General features: G+C 45.5%; 2 protein-coding genes and 1 long non-coding RNA gene across 4 annotated transcripts in view; 1 reads left to right on the top strand and 2 right to left on the bottom strand.

Annotated features, from left to right (window-relative positions):
* LOC309584606 (5'-AMP-activated protein kinase catalytic subunit alpha-1-like) overlaps window positions 1-15,010 on the bottom strand; it is an 86,082-nt gene extending 71,072 nt beyond the window's left edge. For both annotated transcript variants that reach the window (XM_082300711.1, XM_082300712.1), the window contains exons 1-3: window positions 14,966-15,010; window positions 14,599-14,683; window positions 11,268-11,523 (exon numbers count right to left, since the gene is read on the bottom strand). The gene's annotated coding sequence lies outside the window, so the exon portion shown is untranslated. The remainder of the gene's footprint in view (window positions 1-11,267; window positions 11,524-14,598; window positions 14,684-14,965) is intronic.
* LOC309584607 (large ribosomal subunit protein eL37-like) lies at window positions 12,811-15,877 on the bottom strand. The gene is made up of 4 exons (XM_082300714.1): window positions 15,843-15,877; window positions 14,966-15,101; window positions 14,599-14,683; window positions 12,811-13,327 (listed from the first exon to the last, which is right to left on the bottom strand). Exons 1-4 carry the CDS (start codon window positions 15,843-15,845, stop codon window positions 13,258-13,260), a joined length of 294 nt encoding a protein of 97 aa, XP_082156840.1. The 5' UTR covers window positions 15,846-15,877; the 3' UTR covers window positions 12,811-13,257.
* Window positions 15,878-15,930: 53 nt separating this feature from the next.
* On the top strand, window positions 15,931-20,457 carry LOC309584666. Its single transcript, XR_014227264.1, has 3 exons — window positions 15,931-16,009; window positions 18,001-18,067; window positions 20,317-20,457. It is a non-coding gene; the product is annotated as an uncharacterized lncRNA (long non-coding RNA).
* The last annotated feature ends 247 nt before the right edge of the window (window positions 20,458-20,704 follow it).

Raw genomic sequence — 20,704 nt, 5'->3', positions numbered from 1 at the left:
GCCCTTTGTCCTGGTTTTAAAAACTCATCAGGGAAATTAAGGCCACTCAAGCTGCTCCCTTTTCTATAATGTTGAAGTAAATACTGAGGAACACTGAAGTTGGAGTCACAATTTACTAGAGGCTCGCAATAAACACAACAATAGTAATAAACGATTGTACAAAAAGAGAATGGTTTAACCAACAAAGGCGATATAAAGCCTGACCCTCTGGGAAAGGAATGAGAAGGAGGTGTCTTTACAAACAGTGGGCCTGATAGTAGATAAAGCCAGATACTGAGAGGTGAAAGAAGCAATGGGAGGAACCATAAATTCCATAGGAATTCCACTAATTCCACACAGACTGTTGCTCACTCAAGACTGTGCTAATCCCTGGATTTAGAGAAAAAGAACAGAGACACAAGGAAAAGAATGGGGGGGGGGGGGTACACATTAGAAAGGGGGTTTGTATTAAGTGATTTGTGAAGTCTGTACCTCTCAAGTACCTCAGCCAATGGGGAAAGAGAGAGGGAAATGAGGACGGGAAATTAGGATAAAAATAAGGCTTCGTCCTCCAACAACTTGAGAGACTCCATGGGAAATGCCTATGACCTCTCCCTTTATTCGAATAAAGTTACAGGACTCCTCTATCTCCTTTTTGGACATAAACCTTTGGTGTTTGTGGATTAATTTTCCTGACAATTTGGGGGTTCTTGTCCGGGATATTTCCACCATTCGGGGGTGGTGGGCAGCGAGCAGAACTGAAGGTGCGCCTCACCCAGTTTTGGTGATCAGCTCCCCTTGGTGGCAGCCAGCGCCGGACGATTGATTGGGTTCCCGAGACTGTCCAGGAGACAGATGAGTGGCAGACCAGAGGGGGTCCGTGAAGAGTCCACAGGGAAGGACCACTGAAAATCTCACTGGTGAGTACAATGGGATCTTCAGGGAGTAAACCTGGGACGCACCCATGGAGGGTAGCACAGGTAAAATAAGGCACCCATGGAGGGTTGAAAGGTAAAGCTGGGAAGGGGCCCCAGCAAAAGGGATGACGATCCCATAATACCCCCGGAGAGTCTCTTGGGGAGAATGCTGAGGTCTTGGGACAGATTATGCATTCCCCCAGAGGTAACTAAGGAGATAATGCACAGCATACACAGCATGCTCCTGGAAAAGCTGGCAGCCCACGGCTTGGACAGGAGCACTCTTTGCTGGGTTAAGAACTGGCTGGATGGCCAGGCCCAGAGAGTGGTGGTGAACGGTGCTGCATCCAGTTGGCAGCCAGTCACTAGTGGTGTCCCTCAGGGGTCTGTGCTGGGGCCAGTTCTGTTCAATATTTTTACTGACGACATGGATGAGGGTATTGAGTCTTTCATTAGTAAATTTGCAGACAACACTAAGCTGGGAGCGTGTGTCAATCTATTGGAAGGTAGGAGAGCTCTGCAGAGAGACCTGGAACAGTTGGATAGATGGGCAGAGTCCAATAAGATGAAGTTTAATAAGTCCAAGTGCCGAGTCCTGCATTTTGGCCACAATAACCCCCTGCAATGTTATAGGCTGGGGGCGGTGTGGCTGGACAGTGCCCAGGCAGAAAGGGACCTGGGGGTACTGGTCAACAGCCGATTGAACATGAGCTAGCAGTGTGCCTAGGTGGCTAAGAAGGCCAACGGCATCCTGGCCTGTATCAAAAAGAGTGTGGCCAGCAGGACCAGGGAAGTCATTCTTCCCTTGTACTCAGCACTGGTGAGGCCACACCTCGAGTGCTGTGTCCAGTTCTGAGCCCCTCAGTTCAGGAAGGATGTTGAGATGCTTGAACGTGTCCAGAGGAGGGCAACAAGGCTGGTGAGGGGCTTGGAACACAGGCCCTATGAGGAATGATTGAGGGAGCTGGGGTTGTTTAGCCGAGAGAAAATGAGACTCAGAGGTGACCTTATCACACTCTACAACTTCCTGAAAGGTGGTTGTAGTCAGGTGGGGGTTGGTCTCTTTCTCCAGGCAGCAACTGACAGAACGAGAGGATACAGTCTTAAGCTGCGCCAAGGGAAATATAGCTTGGATATCAGGGAAAAAAATTTCACAGAAAGAGTGGTGAAGTACTGGAATTGTCTGCCCGGGGAGGTGGTAGAATCACCATCCCTGGATGTGTTTAAAAAAAGATTGGATGTGGCACTTGGTGCCATGGTTTAGTTGAGGTGTTAGGGCATGGGTTGGACTCGATGATTTTAGAGGTCTCTTCCAACCTGGTGTTTCTGTGATTCTGTGATAATGGTAGAATATTGTTATTTTGTGTGGCCAAAGTATGATTTGCCAAAGAGGCTTAAATGGTCACCTTATGGAACAGATAAACCTTGTTTGTGTCGAATTATGTGGTTGTATTTAGAAGAGAATTGGAAAGGATTGATTGAAAGGGAATATGGATCAATATGGTTGAGACAAGCAACAGGAGAGGTCTATGTATTAAGAAAGAAGGAAGAAAAAGAAAAAGAGGAAGAAGAGAAAAACAGTGAAGATTGGGATGTTTTTCAGCACCTTCCCCTGTCTTGTCCTTCAGTTTTGCCAGCTGACCCAGGGCCTGCTGCAGGTCCCCTATATCCTCAACTTCCAGAGCAAAGAGGTTGGGGAAATGCTGTTCCTACAGCCCCACCTGAGGATAATGACAGTGAAAGGGGAGGAGGGCAGCATGTCGTATCACCCCCTAGAACTAGAAGAGGAACTCAGTATAGGACATTAGAAACCCCCTGGACCCAAGAGACAGGGGTACACCAGATGCCACTATGCCAAGTTCCCTTGAGGGGTCAAGGGGGAGGGTTTGGGTTTGTAATTGTACCACTTACTACCCAGGATATAAGAGGGCTGAAAAAGGAATTACCCCCATATTTGGAGGATCCCATAGAGGTGGGGGAAAAGATAGAAGAATATTTGGGAAATGCTGACTATACATGGAAGGATTGGAATTTTCTTTTGGGGATTTTGTTTGGGTCATCAGAGAAATGAATGACTTTGCAGAAAGCTTGGCAGCTGTGGGAGGATGAACATCCACAAGCAGCGAGGGGCGCTGGACCCAATGCACCTACGGTGGATGATGCCATCCTCCAGGTGGACCCCCAGTGGGACCCAAATAATCAGGACAGTCTGGCTCGCCTCTGCGATTACCGTGCTTACTTGATTAGGGCAATCAAATCAGCAGCTCCCAGAACTAACAACATAGCCTCGGCTATGTTGTTAGAACAGGAGAAGCATGAAAGCCCCTCTCATTGCCTTGCGGAAGCACAGGGGGATGGATCCTGAGGGGCCAGCCTTTGAGACATTGCTGAAGGTACAATTTGTTACTAAATTCTGGCCTGATATAAGGAAAGGAGATCAGAAAGATGAAGAGTGGCAGAATAAGCCTCTGGAGGAATTGGTTAGAAAAGCACAGCAGATATATGTAAGAAGGGATGAGGAAAAGGAAAAGGCAATAGGTGTGGCAGAGTTTTTACGGCCTCGGAGGAATAAACCACAGGGTCCAAGGGGCCCCCCGGGACAGAGGGGACAGGGTTGGCCACAAGGATGTGGCAGAGGCATCCCCGCCTCAGCAGGGGAGAGCCAACCCAAACAGCAGTTGGGAAAGAATCAGTGTGCTATCTGCTGGGCAGAGGGACACTAGAAGCGGGACTGTCCGCAGAGACAGCTGGATCCTCAGGAGGAGGAAGTCCAGAGGATAATGGAGATAAATTGTTAGGGGTGTCAAGGGCTCCCATTATACCAGGGACCTACCACACTGGAGCCCTTGTTAACTCTTGTTAACTTTTAAGGTGGGTCCAGATCCAGAGGAGGTGTGTTTCCTGGTAGACACAGGGGCCTCTTGATCCACTTGGAATTTTATCCCTAAGGGGGAAAAATTGTCAAAAAGATCTTTGATTATTCAAGGGATGAGTGGAAAGGATAAGTGATTGCATTTTATTCAACTGCTGTTAGTAGATGTGGGGGATAGGTTTGAAATGCATGAATTCTTGTTTGTTCCTAATTGTGATTGTAATTTACTGGGAAGGGATTTGATGGCTAAAGTGGGAATGCAAATTAGTATTGTGAAAAATGATACAGAGGCTAACACTGTGGTAACTTTGTGTAAAATGTCTGAGAAGGCTTATGCTGAAATAAACCCTGAAGTGTGGACAGCCCCAGAGAAATACAGAAAATTAGATATAGAGCCTCTTCAAATTACTTTGAAGCAACCAAGACAAGTGGTGTCTAAAAAGCAATACCTTATTTCAAGGGAAGGAAGGAAGGAAGGGGTTACAGCCTGTCATTGAGTCCCTGCTAAAGGCAGGGCTTTTGGAGCCATGAATGTCTCCCTATAACACTCCTGTCCTGTTGGTTAAGAAACCAGATGGAACCTGCAGAATGGTGCAGGATTTAAGAATAATAAATGAAATTGTCAAACCAAGGCATCCCACAGTTCTGGATCCCTATACCATCCTGAATCAAATCCCTTCTTCACATCAGTATTATTCAGAACTAGATTTGAAGGATGCTTTCTGGGGGTGTCTGAGTACAGAGGACAGTAAACAGTATTTTGCCTTTGAATGGGAACAGGAGGAAGGAGGGAAAATGGTAAAACAACAGTTGACATGGACAATCCTCCTGCAGGGATATACAGAGTCACTGGTTTTGTTTGGGCAAGCCTTGCAGAAAATATTAAGAGAGTTTATTCCACCCTCGGGAGTTAGGTTGTTGCAGTAGGTGGATGATTCGCTTTTATCAGGGGAACAGGAAAAGATGGTTGAAGAGGCTACTGTGAAGCTGCTTAATTTTCTGTCTAAAAAGGGACTTAGAGTATCTGAAAAGAAGGCACAATTGGTAGAGTAAAAGGTTAAATATTTGGGACACATGTTGACTGGAGGGTTACAGTGTATTGATCCAGAAAGAATACAAGGAATTTTACAAGTACCATTACCCCAGATGAAAAAGGAGCTACGGCAGGTTTTAGGGTTGGTGGGGTACTGAAGAACATGGATTGAGGATTTTTCTGTTTTGGCCAGGCCTTTATATGACTTTTTAACCCAAGACAGTCCTAATGTTGTGGTATGGACACCAGAAGGAGAGAAAAGCTTTAGGAAATTAAAAGACAAATTGCTTAATGCCCCAGTCTAAGCTCTTCCAGACTCAGAAAAGGAATTTGAGCTATATGTGGGTGTTAAACAGGGCCATGCTAAAGGAATTTTGATACAAGAGCATGGGGGAACATGGTGGCCTGTTGCTTATTTTTCCAAGCTGATAGACGCAGTGGCCAGAGGCTGGCCCCATTGTCTGCATAATTGTGCAGCCATGGCCTTGATGGTAACAGAGGCCCGAAAAATGACAGTGGGAAGATATCTATTTGTTAGTTTCACATCAAGTTAAAGCTTTGTTAACTGAAAGAGCCTCTAAGCGGATGACCAGTGCTTGGTTATTACAGTATGAATCTTGTTTAATGGAACAGGAGGGTTTAGAATTGAAAAGTGGGGAAGTGTCTGAATGGCCCTGAAGAAAGGGGCCAGGAAGAAACCCATGACTGCATTCAAGTTTGTCGCAGCGGGGATTACTGCAACAAGCATATTTCAAACCAGGAGTCCTGTGGAAACGAAGTATATATGGACAGATTCGTGGTAGATGTTTCAGAGATGTTTATTTCTCCAGCCGCATGGCCGGGGCTCAGCTCAGGAACTCCGCAGTCACGGGACCTGAGGGTCCTTGGGGTTATCAGGGAACCCAAACCAACCAGTGGGGAATTAAGCTGAGCAGGGGCAGGGAAACCCCGTGCCTCCCCCCCAGGGCCCCTCTCCCAGGGCTCCATGGCAGGGGGAAGGGACCCCAACATCTCACCCGTTTTATTTTAATAAAAGGAGAATGAAAACAACTGGATAAACATAACAAGAACAGTTTCAAGACAAAACAAGCCACCCTCCTGGGTTTTTAAATGTCCAAACAGATTCTGTGGAACATCTTAGGGCTGACACAAGGGAGACAGAACTCTCCGGGCATGCTTTGTGGGGAAACTGAGGCAGGAGAGGGTTTAATTTCTTCCCTCCCCCTTTTCATCCCCCCCTCGGCATCGGAGAGGAATTGTAGGGAAATGGAATTGTATAGGGAAGCCATGGGGTGAAAAACGGATTAGGAATAAACTGGGGATAGGGTAAACTTAGGAAGGGGTTCATATTGGGTATAGGGTAAAAGGGGAAAGTAGGCTGTGGGTAGGGAAACTGCTGGGATGGATATTGTTTATAATTTTGTGCATAACGGCTGCCTTTGACTGGAATACCCCCAGGCCCAGTAACATTTGCTGCTTGTAAACCCTTCTTTCCTTGCACTATATCAAATTGTACAACTTCCCCATCTCCTACACTTTGCAGGTAATTTTTAGGGTTATTCCTTTTAATGGCAGTTCTATGGATGAATAGATCTTCCCCTGTATCATCTCGTGTTATAAGTCCATAGTTGTTTTTTACATTGTACCATTTCACAGTTCCTGTGACTTTCGTGGCTACAACTTCTCCTATCACATGCTTGCGTGTTTGTCGTGGCTGCTGGTCCTGCGTGGCCGCCGCCTCGCACACTCCGACGTCTCGGCCGGGCCCCCGCGTTGCGGCTGCTCCGCGCTCTCTGAGCGGCGCTGCTCTGGCGCGTCTGGGCTCTGCGCGGCCCCACGTTGCCATCGCCGCTGGCTCCGTGCCCTGTGAGTGGTTCCGCTCCGCAAACTCCACGCTGCTTTGGGTGCGGCCCCGTTTTGGCTTGGCGCTGCGCGGCTTCTCGTGTTGCTGTGGAAACCGCCGCTTCTCCCTCCGCAGGGCTCTCCGAGCCGTGTGCTCAGAGCGGCCTGCCACGCCCATGCCCGGTTCCTGGCTGCTCGTGGCCCACGGCACCCGCAGCGCCTGCGGCATCGCTCCCTCACTCGCGGCCACGTGGCCGGGAACCCCGAGACAGGGATGGGGTCCGCCATAAGGCACGCGCTCCCGAGGGGGCCGGGCGCATCCAGCGCAGGCACCTCCGCCGGCATGTGCCACAGGGATGGCGGCCGCGCGGCCTCGGCAGCGGGACTATGGCCATCCTTTGCTTTAATAGGACCATATAAATGCTCCTGAATAGCTTCGCTGACTACCATGGATCCACGCAAGGGTTCAATCACTAATACATGTTCTGTTTGATCTTTCATCTCCCACAAGATCTCGTCCCAAAAACACCCCTGACAAGATCCAGGAGGTTCAATATCAAAAAGTAAGTCTCGAGAAATATAGGAGAAATTTTTGAAAAGCCAGTTAAAAAAAAGTTCTAGGTCTCCTGGTTCCATTACTTTTTTGTTTTGTTGTTCAAGGATTCCTTTAACTTCTAGGTACATTTCTTTCTGTGGCTCAGAGAGCCCCATTTCCCACGATTCTTCCATAGTCCAGAGAGAATATCCAAACCAAGATGAGAAGAGAGAGGTCTAGAGTAGTTATTTTACTCACGAATTTTCCTCAGGGATTGGTATCTTGCCCGCATTCCTCCACCAGTTTGTCGCAGCGGGGATTACTGCAACAAGCATATTTCAAACCAGGAGTCCCGTGGAAAGGAAGTATATATGGACAGATTCGTGGTAGATGTTTCAGAGATGTTTATTTCTCCAGCCGCATGGCCGGGGCTCAGCTCAGGAGCTCCGCAGTCACGGGACCCGAGGGTCCTTGGGGTTATCAGGGAACCCAAACCAACCAGTGGGGAATTAAGCTGAGCAGGGGCAGGGAAACCCCGTGCCTCCCCCCCAGGGCCCCTCTCCCAGGGCTCCATGGCAGGGGGAAGGGACCCCAACAAAGTGATAGATCTCCAGACCCAGGCTAGGGAAGATTTATGAGATGCTCCCTGGCCTGACGGAGAAAATGTGTTTATTGATGGGTCTTCAAGGGTGGTAGAAGTGAAGCGATTTATAGGATGAGCTATCATTAATGGAAGGGAATTAAAGGAAGGGGGGTGGTTGCTGCCCACATGGTCAGCTCAGACAGCAGAGCTGTGTGCACTTGTGAGAACCTGTGAATTATATTGGGACAAGATAATGAATATTTTTACTGATTCTAAATATGCATATGGGGTGATACATGCATTTGGGAAATTATGGGAAGAAAGAGGTTTATTAACCTGCAGGGGAAAAACATTAGTTCATGAGAACTTAATTTCTTGCGTATTGGAGGTGGTGAATTTACCAAAAGGAGTGGCAATAATATACATTAGGGAACACCAGGCAGGGTGCTCAGAGGAGGTAATAGGTAACCGACTGGCTGATGAAGAGGCTCGGAAAGCTGCATTGTCACCAGAAATCTCTCAGATCCTCCCCTTGCTCCCAGTAACCCCACCGCTGCCAGAGAAACTGTCTTTTCCACCAGAGGAGCTTGAGATAATTAAAAAGAGTGGGACAGAGGAAAGAGGGGACAATTGGTTTACAAGGGATGGTAAGAAGTGGATACCAAAAGCTCTGGCCTTACAAATATTAAAACAATTCCATGAAGGGGGTCATTGGGACTCTCGAGGATTGGCAGAAGCCTTCCTCAAAATATATGTTGCTGTGGGTCTTTTTATTGAGCTACTGAGGGTTGTTTGATTTGTGCTAAAACCAATAACAGGGTTACAAAGAAACTTGCCAGGGGAGGGAGGCCTTGGGCTGTACATCCCTTCCAAAGATGCCAGGTGGATTTTACTGAAATGCCCTGAGTGGGAAGGTTTAAATATCTTCTGGTAATAGTATGTCAGCTAACAGGGTGGCCAGAAGCATTTCCAACTGTTTCAGCAACTACGGGGTCAGTTATTATTTTTGGAACAAATAATTCCAAGATATGGGATTGTGGAAGCAATAGACTCAGATAGGGGAACTCATTTTACAGGAAAAATTCTTCAAGGGGTTATGACTGCTTTAGGAATACAATGGAACCTCCATACCCCCTGGCACCCCCAGAGCTCGGCCCAGGTTGAAAGAATGGAGAAATAAAGAAACACCTCCTGAAGCTGGTGATAGAAACTAAGATGCCATGGGTATAGCTTTTGCCACTGGCTTTGGCAAGAATAAGGGCCAGACCCAGAGGAGATATTCAATTATCTCCCTTTGAATTGATGTTTGGAATTCCTTACCCTTGTAATTCTAAACCTAGTGGGGGGAGTGGAAATAAGTGATGTATATTTAAAACAATATGTGGCCTGGATACTGTCTCTTGTGAAATCTCTTCAACAGGAAGCTCAGCTGGCAGAGACCCTGCCTTTGGACTTGGCTGTTCATAACATCCAACCAGGAGATTGGGCCCTAGTTAAGGAGTGGAAAGAAGCACCACTGGTGGCGAAGTGATGTGGACCTTTCCAAGTGTTACTGACCACAGAAACGGCCGTCAAGACAGTTGAACATGGGTGGACCCATCACACACGGGTCAAGGTCTCTAAAGCCCCAGAGATTTGGGCATCTCAGCTGGAGGAGAAGAACTGGAGGCCACAACTGAGACTTCACAGGAGTGGACCGGAGCAGTACCTAGTGCATCAACATCGGGGGAAGCCTCGTATGCCTACCCACAGACCGTCTGCTGAAATAGTCTGTATGGGCATCCCTCCGCTCAGATCTCCAGTCACTGGGGGGGCTAATCCTTGCTGTCATTGTTTTCTTTATGTTAAGCTGTTTCTGTGCATTCACTCGCCACAGGTGGTGCGGAAGACAACGTGAGAATTAGATTAGGTAATTAGATTACACCATTAGAATGTTTTTCTTAATAATCTTACCTTTATATTGTCAGTTAGGTTTGGGCCAGAGATGGGATAATTGTTTTTTTTAGTCCTAGGAGAAGAAGTAGCAAAAACCTTTAACCTTAGCAATTGTTGGGTCTGTGAAAAGCCAGGAGGATCTGAAGACTGGCCATGGGTAACATTGCAGATTACCTCCAAACTGGTCAGGGGTATGTTATGTAGGGTATATTAGACCGTTGTTCTTTTTGCTACCACAAGTTCAAGGAAATCAGTTAGGAATCAAGGTATATAATGATCCAGTTAGAGAAAAGTGGTCAATTGATGCATCCCTGGCTGGAGGGAACACCCAAAAGTGGGGAGAAGATGAATGGCCACCAGAACGAATTAAACAGCACTGTAGACCACCCACTTGGAATACTAATGAATTAATATCAGGTGCCAGAGAACTCATTTATAATTTAAATTGGATAATTAAGTTACAAGCTCTCCTTAAAATAATAACCAACCAGACAGCTACAGCTCCTGACCTTCTTGAAAGTTAGCACATGTACTGGTCCAAACGTGGAAAAGATAGGAATGGGACATGTTTTCATGGTTACCTGGTGGACTATGGGTTAAACTAATGCTTTTTTTCTTCTTATGTGCTGTAGCAACTCTAATCTTTTTACCATGCATGATCCCTTTTTTAGTGCAACTTATTCAATATGTGATCAAGGGGATGCAAGTAGTAGCTATGCCTACAAATCCAGAAATGGCTACAAAAGGACAGAAAATGATGTCACTGCAATTAATTGCAAAACCAAAAAAGACCCAGGAACAGAAAGTTAAGTCAATGATAGCTAAGGTTTGTAAAGACAATTATTGAGAAAATAAGAGGAAGGATTGAAAGCAATAAGGAGGTGTCTTTACAAACAGTGGGCCTGATAGTAGATAAAGCCAGATACTGAGAGGTGAAAGAAGCAATGGGAGGAACCATAAATTCCATAGGAATTCCACTAATTCCACACAGACTGTTGCTCACTCAAGGCCCTGCTAAATCCCTGGACTTAAAGAAAAAGAATAGAGACACAAGGAAGAAGAAAAGGGGGGGTACACATTAGAAAGGGGGTTTGTATTAAGTGATTTGGAAAGTCTGTACCTCTCAAGTACCTCAGCCAATGGGGAAAGAGAGAGGGAAATGAGGACGGGAAATTAGAATAAAAAGGAGGCTGCGTCCTCCAGCAACTTGAGAGACCCCATGGGAAATGCCTATGACCTCTCCCTTTATTCGAATAAAGTTACAGGACTCCTCTATCTCCTTTTTTGGACATAAACCTCTGGTGTTTGTGGATTGATTTTCCTGACATCCGGGACAAAAACAAGACAGCTACTGTTCCAGCACTAGACCACCACGTAGGCCCCCCGAGAACAAAGGCAATATGGTGAAGGATTCTGTGGTTTAACGCCCTCCCCCACCGCCACCAGAAAAAAAACCAAAACAAAACCAAAATAAAAAAACAACCAAACAAAAAACCCCAAACAAACAAAACCCCCAAACAATAATAAAAAAATATTAACAAAAAACCCGAAAAGACAATGACTAAACAAACCCCCCAGAAGCTCGGTCGTCCAAGCCGGGTCGACTCTCCCTCCGCTGAGTTCAGTTCGGCACCAGGCTCCTCCACCGCCGCTACCACCGGTCCGTTGTGCTGGGCGTGTATGTGGGTCGGTCCTGCCGCTTCACTGCCTCTTCCTAACACCCCGCTGAACTCCTTTTTCGGCTCGGCTGGACTCCCTTTTGGCTTGGCTACTCAGTTGAGATCGACGCCGCCGCCTCTGCTCAGCCTCTTGTCCTGCAAAAACGTCCTGGAAGGACGGGAAGAGAGGGGGGAAATGGCGGGGCGTAGAGTGCCGGGGTCCACAGACCCCTTCGCTGAAGCGAGCCAGTCAAAACTGGCCACATTTCTGTTTCCGGCCGTGGCATTTTTGCTTGCCGGAACTATTTCCCCAAGCAGCGACGTGACTGGTATTGAATACACAGCGCTGAAAGCTCCACCCCTCCTTCTCCACTGACCCTCCTCTTCTTCTTCCTCCCTTTCTAATCGATGACATGGACCTGTAGCTCGCCTTGTCCATTTTTTCTTTTTTGCTACTGGGGCAGTTACTGTAGTTGTTCTTTGCGTCCCTATCTCAGCCATTATTATCCTCAAACCCAGTTTGGGTTCCTGCCTCAACTATAGTCCTCTGAGAGTACTGAACAGTGGCTCAATAGGCATAGACCAGGCTCCAGTACAGGGCGAGGAGCTGCTAGTTTTCAGTGGGATAGGCAAGGCATCCTTCTATCAGTTGACAGGTTAGTTTGTCAGGGTTGGTTACCTGTTCAAGTGTAAAGTGACAGGTAATGGGAGGTGATAACTGCCCTAGGAACCTGCCCAAATCTTTCCATCCACCCTCCCACTCAGGAACTGGATGCCTCAGGGCAGATTTCAATATCTCCTCACCTAAAGTTTGTTTTCTCTTACACCAGGATGACACCAGATTCCATGAATTCCATAGTGTACCAACAGTATTAGCTAATATCATTAACAGTATTAAGCAGCTTACATTAAGGATGAGCAATGACCATGGGAGGCTGCATTATAAAACCATTCACGTCAATCTCAGGCAGGCAGAGGGAAGTGTATTCCCTCATTGTCCACAAAAGACAGTTTCCCCAGCGTAACAAGGCCGTCAGTGTAAGGGCAAAGCATAGAGCCATTGTTTGTGTTAACATGTTCCCAAACTCAGCAAAATAAAGAGATAAGGAGTGCAGATGACAAACTCCATGTCCCCCACTGGAGCTTGCTACTCTATAACTATTATTTACTATAGCATGCAATATATATTTATATATATTTATATATATATATATAACTGCATTTGTCTCACCCCACATGTTGTGCACCAAAAAAGGACTGTAGTGGGTCGATCTTGTCTGGACACCAGGTGCCCACAAAGCTGCACTATTGCTCCCCTTCCCAGCTGTACAGGGGAGGGAAAATAAGATGGAAAACAACTTGTAGGTTGAGATAAGGCAGTTTAATAAAGCAAAAGCAAAAGTTTGTGCACATATGAGCAAAGAGGAAAAAAAGGTTTATTCTCTACTTTCCATTGGCAACTGATGTTCAGACACTTCCTGGGAAACAGGGCTTCAGCACGAAGAGTGGTTGCTTTGGAAGGCAAGCACTGTAAAATAACAAATACCCCCCATTCCTCCCTTCCTTAGCTTTTATATCTGAGCTGATGTCACATGGTATAGAATATCCCTTTGGTTAATTTGGGTCAGCTGGCATGGTTGTGTCCCCTCTCAGGACCTTGTCCACTCCCAGCCCCTTGATGGGGGAATGTTGGAAAGACAGCCTTGATGCTGTGCCAGTGCCGCTGGTGTGTTATCAGCACCTTTCCAGCTCCCAATGCAAAGCACAACACTGGGAGGGCTGCTGTGGGGAAATGAACTCCAGCTCAGCCAGACACAATATACCATGTTTCACTGAAGTAAAATATGTACAAAAGATGACATTTTCTGGATAAGACAATTTATTTTAACAGATACATGTATCTTTATGATGAACTGGAGGCTGCAACAGCTGCTCTCTTGGGCTTTGGTGTGGTTCCCTCACGGAATCCATTCCTATAAGTAGAAATATGGTTACTATTTTTTGAAAGGTTGACTTCTGCTCCAAGGTATTTTCTAAGAAGTAATGTTTCAGATCAGGTTCACCAGCTTTTTTCAGCTTCTCTCAGTAATGCACTGAAATCACTATGGAGTTCATATGTTCAGAGATTTTTCTTAAGAAACAATTCACAAACTGTTCGGAATAAGCAATATGGTTTTCTCTCTCTTCTGCTGAAGTAAATGACTTATTCAAACAGGAAGATTTCATTAACTGAGTAAACACTGCAAGACTGAATCCAATACAGCACACCCACTGAAGGCATGCCTTACTTTATATTCCTACTAAGGAGCTTGGGAAAAGATTTCACACTTGTTAGCACTGAAGTGCAAGTCAATTTCTTACAGAAATCGACCCCAAGCTTGCTTTTGGATATGACATTTCTACTTCAGCAACACGGTGGAAATCAGGCTGCAGTTGCACATCGTAAGGTATTTTCTGGATGCTTGTGGGAAAGACTGTGCTTACCAAAAAAACCCAGATGAATGGATCTCTCAAATACACCTAGGTCCAGGATTTAAAAGACTCTTACTTTTCACTGTTAAATCCAATCTACGTTTTTAAGAAAAGACTCTTGAATTGCTTGTGTTTTTTCATCCATCTTTCTGGTGTATCAGGCCAAAAGTTACAGAGCCATGCTTTAGAACATGCAGGTCATACAAAAAGAAATTCTTAGCGAGTTTAACAGTACAGTACTTTTTAAGTACAACTCAAAGCTTTATAACACTTTAGAAACCTGTAACTCAAAATCAGATGTTACTTACTAATTGAACTCCAAATTAAAGAGCAACCACTGAAGTATTTAAATTCTTTTTTTTTTTGTGGGCAAGAAGGGATTGAAACGCATTTCAAGAATTGTTTCTCAGAAAAATCCAACTTCAGTGCAACCATCAATTTCAGACTCCCAAAAAGAGGTAATGCTACACAAAGTATACCTTTTCAAATGTGAGTGCTTTATTACAATACCCTCTGTGTTCTGTACTATCTACAATTAACAGAAACATCAGTTTGCTATACATCCTATGTTTTAACAATGAATGAGCTTTTTATAATTGGCAGTATATTCCTTTGAAGATATAAGACATCATTTATTTCCACAATATATTTTAAAAGAAACACCATACCTCATCAAGCATACTAAATAAGTGTTAACTTTGAATCAATTTTATAATACAGTGAAATCCATTGAAGATGCCAGATTACACTAGTTTGTAATAAAATGTCATACCTGAATCGACGGTAGACCCTTTTCAGGTGCCTCATGCGACCAGTACCAGTGGTGTTGCGTCTTTTAGCCTTTGCACTCCAGTTATCTAGAACACAGAAATTACTGTTACTTATCTACACCAAATAATTAGTTGCATGGTACGTTTGAATAGCACAACTATTCAATCTGACAGAAGACAAAAAAAATTATAAATTAATTATTATGCAGTAATACTGTATGTTAGCTGAAATATAATTAAATCAGTATTAATTTCAAAAAAGCTCCTAACACTGCAAGATGATACAGTATTCTTTCTTGGTTGGAAAAAAGCCAGATTATTGAAGATGACAAAGAAACACAAGTTTTTAAACTCAACTCTATTACTTACAATTTCTCTTACGCTTAGCAGGGTAACCACATTTCCCACAGGTAGATTTCTGCAGATGGTACGCCTTGGACCCACATCGACGACACAAGGTGTGTGTCTTATTTCGTCGCTTACCAAATGATGATGTACCCTTTGTCTGAGAAATATTTCAAGACATTGCACATTGTAAATAGCACTATCACTCAAAAATCATGTAACGCAAAACACAGTCTTCTCTAAAAAACACTCTCAAATTCACAAAGTCCAATAAACATGGCAGAGGCACACTGAACTCTGAAACACCGACTCAAGTTTCTTTTATAGGTATCCTCCATTTTTAGAAATCAGTTCCTTACACTTCTCTTTGCCATTCCTATCCCCCTGCCCAGTGCTGAAATAAAATGAAGCCACCGAGTGGTTATCTCCAACTCCTTTCTCTTCTCCCTCAAATTTATCGGTGATAAACAGTAAACTGCTTTTTCCTGAGGAAAGGTATTTATTTTCACAGATCAACCGTACACTCACAAGAGGCTTTGGCAATCCAACTCCCTCTTGCTACGTTATCTGAAAGGCTTCCCCATCCCTGGGAAGAGCGCTGTCCCGGCCAGGCCCGCAGCAAGCACGGAGGGGACCCCGAAGATAGCACAGCCCCATACCCCATCGCTGCCTCTGCGCCCAGGACGAGATGCACCACGCCCCCACACAGGCCAGGAACGGAGCCCATTGCCAGGCCTTCGGGCTCAGGTCCCAGCCTCGTCTCCCCGCAGCTCCGCCGCCGAGCCCGGCCATAGCACAGTGCAGGGCCGCCCCGCGCCCCAGAAGAGGCCCACGACCTCGCAGAGCCCGGCATGGCGGCGGATGATGACAGATATCCCCACACCCAGGCCCCAGCACTCACCATCTTCTCCAGGCGTTGGCACCAAAGAGGATATGCTCCGCCCCGCTTCCGCTATAGTCCGGCAAGCGCTTCCGGAAACGCGCTGGGACTGTCCCGTTGGGCATGGTGGAGGTATCCTATGGCGGTGGCCCGATGGATAGGCCCGGCCCGGCTCGGCGCGGCAAAAAGTGAGTGCTTTCCTTGTCTTGGCCTCACCTCAAGTTGTACTCAGGAGTCCCCTCCGTGTGATGTCCCCTTCCCGCCTGGCCCGGCCTGCTGAGATAGGCAGGGTCCCTGAAAGCCGTGGTGTCGTGGGTGAGACCCTCGGGGGCTAGACCCCAAAAGTTCCTCAGTGACATCACACAAAACCTGGTTCTTATTAGGGCGACACAATGTGTCCTAGGCCATGGTGTGACTGGTCCTGGAAATAATGATTAAGGGGTATCTATGTGTAAATTTAACACACCTAAGTTGCCTTACTGGTACATCATTTTTAACTCTAATGCATCTTCCCTGCAATAGTACCCATGCTGCTATTAACAGGTGCCTACAGCTCCACTTCAGGCTGCAGAATCAAGTCCTGGCCTTATTTCTACATCAAGTGAAACCTATTTTCATGACTGAAATGAAAATTTCCCCTTCAGGGACAGGATATTTGTGGCTGTAATACATACTTTCAAAGTGAACTGCCTTAAAAATTAGGCATGCTCTGCTTGTCAGTGTCCCTACCAAACCCCACACATGCAACGTGACAGTCTGCCTAAAGCATTGCAATGGTCATCATTAATGCAAAATTGGCTTTTTTTCAGATGCACCACTTAACTTCTTACATGCCAGCTGTCGTGGTTTAACCCCAGCCAACAACCAAACCACACACAGCTGCTTGCTCACTCCCCCATCAGTGGGATGGGAGTGAAAATCAGAAGGGTAAAAGCTAGAAAACTCGTGGGTTGAGATAAAGACAGTTTATATGGGAAAGGAAAAGCCATGCACACAAGCAAAGCAAAACAAGGAATTAATTCACCCCTTTCCACGGACAGGTATATGTTCAGTCATCTCCAGGAGAGCAGGGCCCCATTATGGGTAATGATTACTTCAGAAGACAAATGTCATCACTCCAACTGTCCCCTCCTTCCTCCTTCTTACCCCCACTTTATATACTGAGCATGATGTCATATGGTCTGGAATATCCCTTTGGTCAGTTGGGGTCACCTGTCCCAGCTGTGTCTCTTCCCAACTTCCCACACACCCCTAGCCCCCTCTGCAGCGTGGCCGTACAAGGAGCAGCAAAGGCCCTGGCTCTGTGTAAGCCCTGCTCAGCAATAACAAAAAAATCTCTGTATTATCAACCCTGTGTTCAGCACAAATCCAAAACAGCCCCATACCAGCCCCTGGGAAGAAAATTAACTCTACGCCAGCTGAAACCAGCACACCAGCCCACCACGTATCTTCAGCAGGCTCACAATCTATAGACAATTTCACCTAAGAAGAGTTAATTTATCTTCACTTGTTTCCTGAGCATGGCCTCTCGCTGAATTCCTTTGATGCTGATTTATGTGCTGGGGGGCTTTTGACTTCTTCTAAGGTTGAGGGATGGAGCAAAAAGTTTTTATTTTAGCTGCATTGTTTCCAGATGCACAAAGGTGTGGCCCAGGCTGTTCACTCACCTCTTTCATTTTGGTTGGCAATTTCTATCCCTGGAATAACACCTAACAGAGGTCTTTGCTCATATTCATTTTACCTCATCTGAAAATCCAGGCATTTAATCCATCCACGGTCCCGCTGTAGTTAAAGGAGAGAGAGAAATACTGCCAAAGGGTAAATCATCCTATCTTAAATTAGGTCTCTAAAATAGGCTGGATAAATCACCCTTGGGAGGAACCCTTCTTCCATTAATTCTAACAGGAGCCTAGACAGCCCCCTTAGGCTAGGCTTAGATTCCTGAAGTTAGGTAAAATTAATTTTGCCCTGACTTAATGAAAATGTTTTTATAGAAATTCTGTCTTTCTTACCAAAAATCAAATGAGAAAACTCAGTGTTCTATGGATGAACTGCCATACAGAAAAATCCTCCAATTAATTCAAAGCATAAATACAGGCTGGACTGGGTCATATTTCTCCCAGCAACCTTGCTGTGTGTCTTTTAACTAGTGCCTCCTTTCCTCTTTCTTTCTCATTAGACCTCAAAAATCTGGAAGATGCTGTGAAGACATTGGACAGATGCCATGGCAACAGCCTCCAAAGGAAGTATGTTGGTTTGTCTAGGTGCAAGGATAGGCTGACAGAGGAATTATTCTTCTCTTTTGTGGGATAAAAATAGTCTTGCTCATTTACATGTCTTCAAAACTGTTAGGAAAGATTTTTTTTTTTTTATATCATCATGCCATTGTCTTCAGTATTCAGGAGCACTGGATACTTCTAGGGAAGGTAATGGGCAGGGATGGGGCTGGTCCAGTACAATCCCAGAGGCTCTTAGCCATAGTGCAGGTCATGGGTCACTGCCAATAGTGTTCTCCAGCTTACTCAAACCCCACACTCGTACTAGCAACTGCTGAATGGCACCAGCTTAAATTCAGCACTGACTGATTCACCCTTCTGCTTCAATGTATAGGAAGTAGTCCAAACGATTTAGAAAGTGACACATTTGGGTTTCAGGACTGTCTTTTCAATGTAGGAAACAGCAGTCTGTTACTGCAGCTTGTGTCCCTGTAGTGGGTTGACCCTGGTGGGACACCAGGTACCCACCAAAACCACTCTATCACTCCCCTCCTCAGCTGGAAAGGGGAGAAAATATAACAAAAGGCTCATGAGTTGAGATAAGGACAGGGAGAGATCACTCACCAAATACCATCATGGGCAAAACAGACTTGACTTGGGGATATGTATTGGGGTTACTTTATGATGTGTATCCCATATCGCTGCCCTATGCCCAGAAATTAATTTTGTGCCTTTCTATGCCTTTAAACTGAGCCTGAGAGGGGGGAGGAAACCCTAAGCAAAACTTCTTCAAAGCAGTTTGCAGCTTGTTCAAGGTCACACAGAGATAGAGACTTTTTTTCAGCTGCGGCAGGGGAGGGAGGAAGCACCTGGCTTGCTGCTTTCCAGTCAGCTTTTGGCTAGTTTTTCAGCTTCTTTTCTCCGGAGAGAGACTGAGAGTTGAACTTTTTTTTTTCCCTGGAATTTCGGATTTTCTCCCTTTTCTGCTGAACTGCTTCAATATCAGAACACATCAGGAGGACTTTCCACCGAGCATAGAGGGCCTGGCCCTGGGCCAAGCCCCAGCTCCAAGGAGACCAAAGGGAGGACTCTAACACTTTCCCAGGTTTTTTCTCCACAGGGAGAGATTTTATTATTTAGCATTATTATCCTTTTCCCGTGTGTTTGTTAAATAAATAGTTTTTAACTCTTTCACTTTCCTTTGAGGAAAATTTATTTTTTCCCAAACCTGGTGGGGGAGGGGTGGTTGTAGCCTGCCTTCTCTCAGAGGATGTATTTCTAAATTTGGCCAAACCGGCACAGGATATTAATTGAATTTATTACCAATCAGAATCAGAGTAGGATAATGAGAAGTAAAACAAATCTTAAAAATACCTTCACCCCACCCCTCCCTCCTTTCCAGGCTTAGCTTTACTCCTGATTCTCTACCTCCTTCCTCCCAGCAGTGCAGGAAGATGGGGAATGGGGGTTTTGGTCAGTTCATCACATGTTGTTTCTGCTGCCTCTTCCTCCTTGGGAAGAGGAGTCCTTCCCCTACTCCAGTGTGGGGTCCCTTCCACAGGAGACAGTCCTCCATGAACTTCTCCAGTGCAAGTCCTTCCCAAGGGCTTTGGTTTTTTGCATGCAAACCCAATACAGTCCCATTGCAGCTTCCACCCAGCACTTTTGGTCCAGCCAGGTCCAGTGATGGGAGAAACTCTTTGTCATGCCAGCAAACACTGTGATTCTATTAAGCATCTAGATCAGGGTTTATTGAATACTGTGGAAGTGGGTGCCTTTCTGTATCCCCTAGCACCATGTTCTGCCTCTTGTCCTATCTAGTTGGGGTTAAAAAATTGAAGCAAAATGCAACACTGGACATTCCCATCATTTTTTTCTTCCATGGCTCTGGGGTTGTTATGAATAGATGTGAGGGTTTAGATAAGTCCCTCCTGCCTTTTGCCCAGGCCTCCAGCAGCAGGCAGTAGCTTTATTGGGGTGGCCAGCACCCCAAAACCCACTCTCATTCACAAATTCTTTAATAATGGCTGATTCAGTCTATTATAGAATTAATTATTTATTTAATCAACACAAAACTAACAGACATAAGACTTAAAACAGACTATTTACTACACAGGACTAAAACAAAAAGAAACTACTAGTAAATAAATACAGCGTGGGGTTAAAGGTGCCTATTAATTTTACAGCTAGCAAAGAAATAATATAACTTAGGATCTAATGTTTCTTACCATCCAATTTCTGATGGAGCACACATCTAAGTCCTTTCCCTCAATTCCCAGGAAAGTAACCGCGGAATTTGCGTCCAAACTTCGAGAAGAAGTCCCCTACGTTTTCAGGGTGTGTGTGTAGGAGGCTTCTGTCTCCGTGATAATTCGTGTGTGTGATGCCATGAAGATTTTTTGCCTTTACTTTTATACCCGTTATACCTTTTTTACAACTTCTGTATTCTTAGTGCTTTTTTGCCTACATTCTTGGACTTGTTTGTCAAGCTGAGAGACTAAACATTTTAGAAGCTTCGTAGTTAGGGATCAGTGTGCCCCAGACCCCAAGGTCCTCTCCAGAACACATTCTGTACACTAAGATAGAACCATCCAGGGGAAAGCTCCTTGGGGAGGGGAACTCACTCGAGCCTCTCATTGGGGAATTTTTGATAGATATGCTAATTAG

This window comes from Coloeus monedula (genome assembly GCF_965178545.1).
Source record: "Coloeus monedula genome assembly, chromosome: W".
In the NCBI taxonomy this organism is placed as follows: Eukaryota; Metazoa; Chordata; class Aves; order Passeriformes; family Corvidae; genus Coloeus; species Coloeus monedula.
This window is presented reverse-complemented; position numbering and strand designations above follow the sequence as displayed.

Excerpts from the sequence above, each read along its gene's own strand:
- LOC309584607 (XM_082300714.1), bottom strand. Across the intron at positions 14,684-14,965 it reads TGCTAAGCGTAAGAGAAATT|ATAACTGGAGTGCAAAGGCT; the intron begins GTAAGTAATAGA and ends TCTGTGTTCTAG. Across the intron at positions 13,328-14,598 it reads AGGGTCTACCGTCGATTCAG|GAATGGATTCCGTGAGGGAA; the intron begins GTATGACATTTT and ends TTCTACTTATAG.